The 2,625-nt window shown below is 40.1% G+C and overlaps 1 protein-coding gene across 1 annotated transcript in view; it reads right to left on the minus strand.

The window, feature by feature from the left end:
* Nucleotides 1-1,326, minus strand: part of epsti1 (epithelial stromal interaction 1) — a 14,878-nt gene extending 13,552 nt beyond the window's left edge. The window contains exon 1 of the mRNA XM_029711740.1: nucleotides 1,039-1,326. Within this exon, the coding sequence (XP_029567600.1) occupies nucleotides 1,039-1,232 (194 nt within the window). The 5' untranslated portion in view covers nucleotides 1,233-1,326. The remainder of the gene's footprint in view (nucleotides 1-1,038) is intronic.
* Between the last annotated feature and the right edge of the window lie 1,299 nt (nucleotides 1,327-2,625).

Consider the following 2,625-nt stretch of genomic DNA (forward strand, 5'->3'; position numbering starts at 1 on the left):
AGACTTTGCTCCGACGTCGCTTGCCGTGCCCACCACAGGGTATTAGAGATCCTGGATGGCAGGAAGCTTGGCCCTAGTGATGTACTGGGCCGTACTACGCACTACCCTCTGTAGCGCCTTGCGGTGATGCAAGCAGTCAGAGAAAGCGAGAGAAAGGGAAATGTAAATGCCTCCCCCTACTTTGACGTGTAATAACCCTCATAATCTTGTGCCAAGGGGTTTACCAGACAGATGCAATATTATTGTACACCAAAACTGAACGCAGTCGTCTGTTCATGTGCGCATGCGTGCGCATAGACTAGTTTCACCAGAGATATTAAAGACAGGAGGAGATAGAAACGAATGGCCAATAACATCCCGCCCAGCAAACTGTCGACCAATCACGTTTACGTTGTCATTCTGTGTCACGCGGTTGCTAATTTAATCGTCACGCAATCCGTTCTCAAAATCACGTATGAGTCAATAAACCTGCTTATTTTCCTCGGAAGTACGTAATGTCACGATTCCAAAGCTATACGATATTACAGAGAACAAGTTAATCTCCAAAAGATGTGTAATTGTGTACTTCATGTTCACGAAATTCATAGTAATGTTAGGTTTTTAAACTAGCGCCCAATTGACTCCCATTCACTCCTGAAAGGAGAGCTCCAATTGTCCGACAAGCACCCAGAATGCACCGCGCGGCCCATTGCCAACGTACACAATAGGCCGTAATATGATTGCAATGCAGTTTTCCATCTCCTCAAAATAATCTCTGGTTTCGCTTCCACTTCACAGGAATTAAGAGCATGAAATGAAACTGAAACTTACTGTAGTCAAAGGAGAATATGACTTTACATAAATACTTAATTTAATACATTCTTAATTTGAATGACATTCCCAACTTTTACTTTTACATAATACTTCCAAAACTTTCCCCAATTTGTCTTAAACTTGATGCAGAAGAGAACCTTCCATATCAGTATAGCCCGAATATCCCCTTGAAACATTGGAAAATACATAGTCTACTGTAGATAAATATTATTGGCTACAACTCACTGTCGAGGCTGAGTTGGATCCTGCTGTGTTTGTGGGTCGGTGTTCGCGTGGACAGGTGCGTTAGCATTGACATCAGGATTGGAATCCCCGGGCTCTTGCCATGCATTATTTCCAGGCTGCCTATTTGTTCTCCGATTAACTCCTGAATTGGTATAATTGATTCTATTATTACTATAATATCCCTGGTCGTCCATGATGACAGCCTATATCTTATGGCTACACACAGAACTGTCTGAGACGACGGTAAATTGGAGAAGACTCTACCCCCTGTGGCAGACACGCGTATTGGAAAGTTAACTCCCAGTATTACCCACAGACTACAGTGCCTTCATTAAGTATTCACACCTCTTGACTTTTCCAAATGCTGTTGTACAAAGTGGGACTTTTTATGGATTTAATTGACATTGTTTGTCAATGATCTACACTAAACACTCTGTAATGTCGAAGTGTAAGAAAAATTCGAACATTTTGTAAAACAAATCAAAAAAATAAAACACAAATATATCTTGATTAGATAAGTATTCCACAAGTCAGTACATGTTAGAATCACCTTTGGCAGCGATTACAGCTGTGAGTATTTCTGGGTAAGTCTCTAAGAACTTTACCTACCTGGATTGTACAACATTTGCCCATTTATTATTTTCATAATTCTTCAAGCTCAGTAAAATGGGTTGTTGATCATTGCTAGACAACCATTTTCAGGTCTTGCCATAGATTTTCAAGTAGATTTAAGTCAAAACTGTAACTCAGCCACTCAGGAACATTCACTCTCTTCTTGGTAAGCAACTCCAGAGTAGATTTGGCCTTGTGTTTTAGGTTATTGTCCTGCTGATAGATGAATTCGTCTCCCAGTGTCTGGTGGAAGCAGACTGAACCAGGTTTACCTCTAGGATTTAGCCTGTTCTTAGCTCCATTCCATTTATTTTGTATCCTGAAAATCTACCCAGTCCTTAACTATTACAAGCATACCCATAACATGATAAAGCCACCACTATGCTTGACAATATGGAGAGTGGTACTCAGTCATGTGTTGTATTGGATTTGCCCCAAACATAACACTTTGTATTCAGGACCAAAAGTTGTGCTTTGCCAACATTTTTGCAGTATTACTTTAGTGCCTTGTTGCAAACAGGATGCATGTTTTGTAATATTTTTATTCTGTACAGGCTTACTTCTTTTCACTCAGTCATTTAGGTTAGTATTGTGGAGTAACTACAATGTTGTTAATCCATCCTCAGTTTTCTATCACAGCCATTAAACTCTGTAACTGTTTTAAAAGTCACCATTGGCCTCATGGTGAAATCCCTGAGCGGTTTCCTTTTTCTCCGGCAACTGAGTTTGGAAGGACGCCTGTAAATTTGTAGTGACTGGGTGTATTGATACACCATCTAAAGTGCAATTAATAACTTCGCCATGCTCAAAGGGATATTCAATGGCTGCTTTTTATTTTTTACCCATCTACTAATAGGTTCCCTTCTTTACAAGGCATTGAGAAACCTACCTGGTCTTTGTGATTGAATCTGTATTTGAAATTCACTGCTCAACTGATGCACCTTACATATAATTGTATGTGTGGGGTACAGAGAT

The sequence above is a fragment of the Salmo trutta genome, chromosome 24, assembly GCF_901001165.1.
Source record: "Salmo trutta chromosome 24, fSalTru1.1, whole genome shotgun sequence".
Taxonomy (NCBI): domain Eukaryota; kingdom Metazoa; phylum Chordata; class Actinopteri; order Salmoniformes; family Salmonidae; genus Salmo; species Salmo trutta.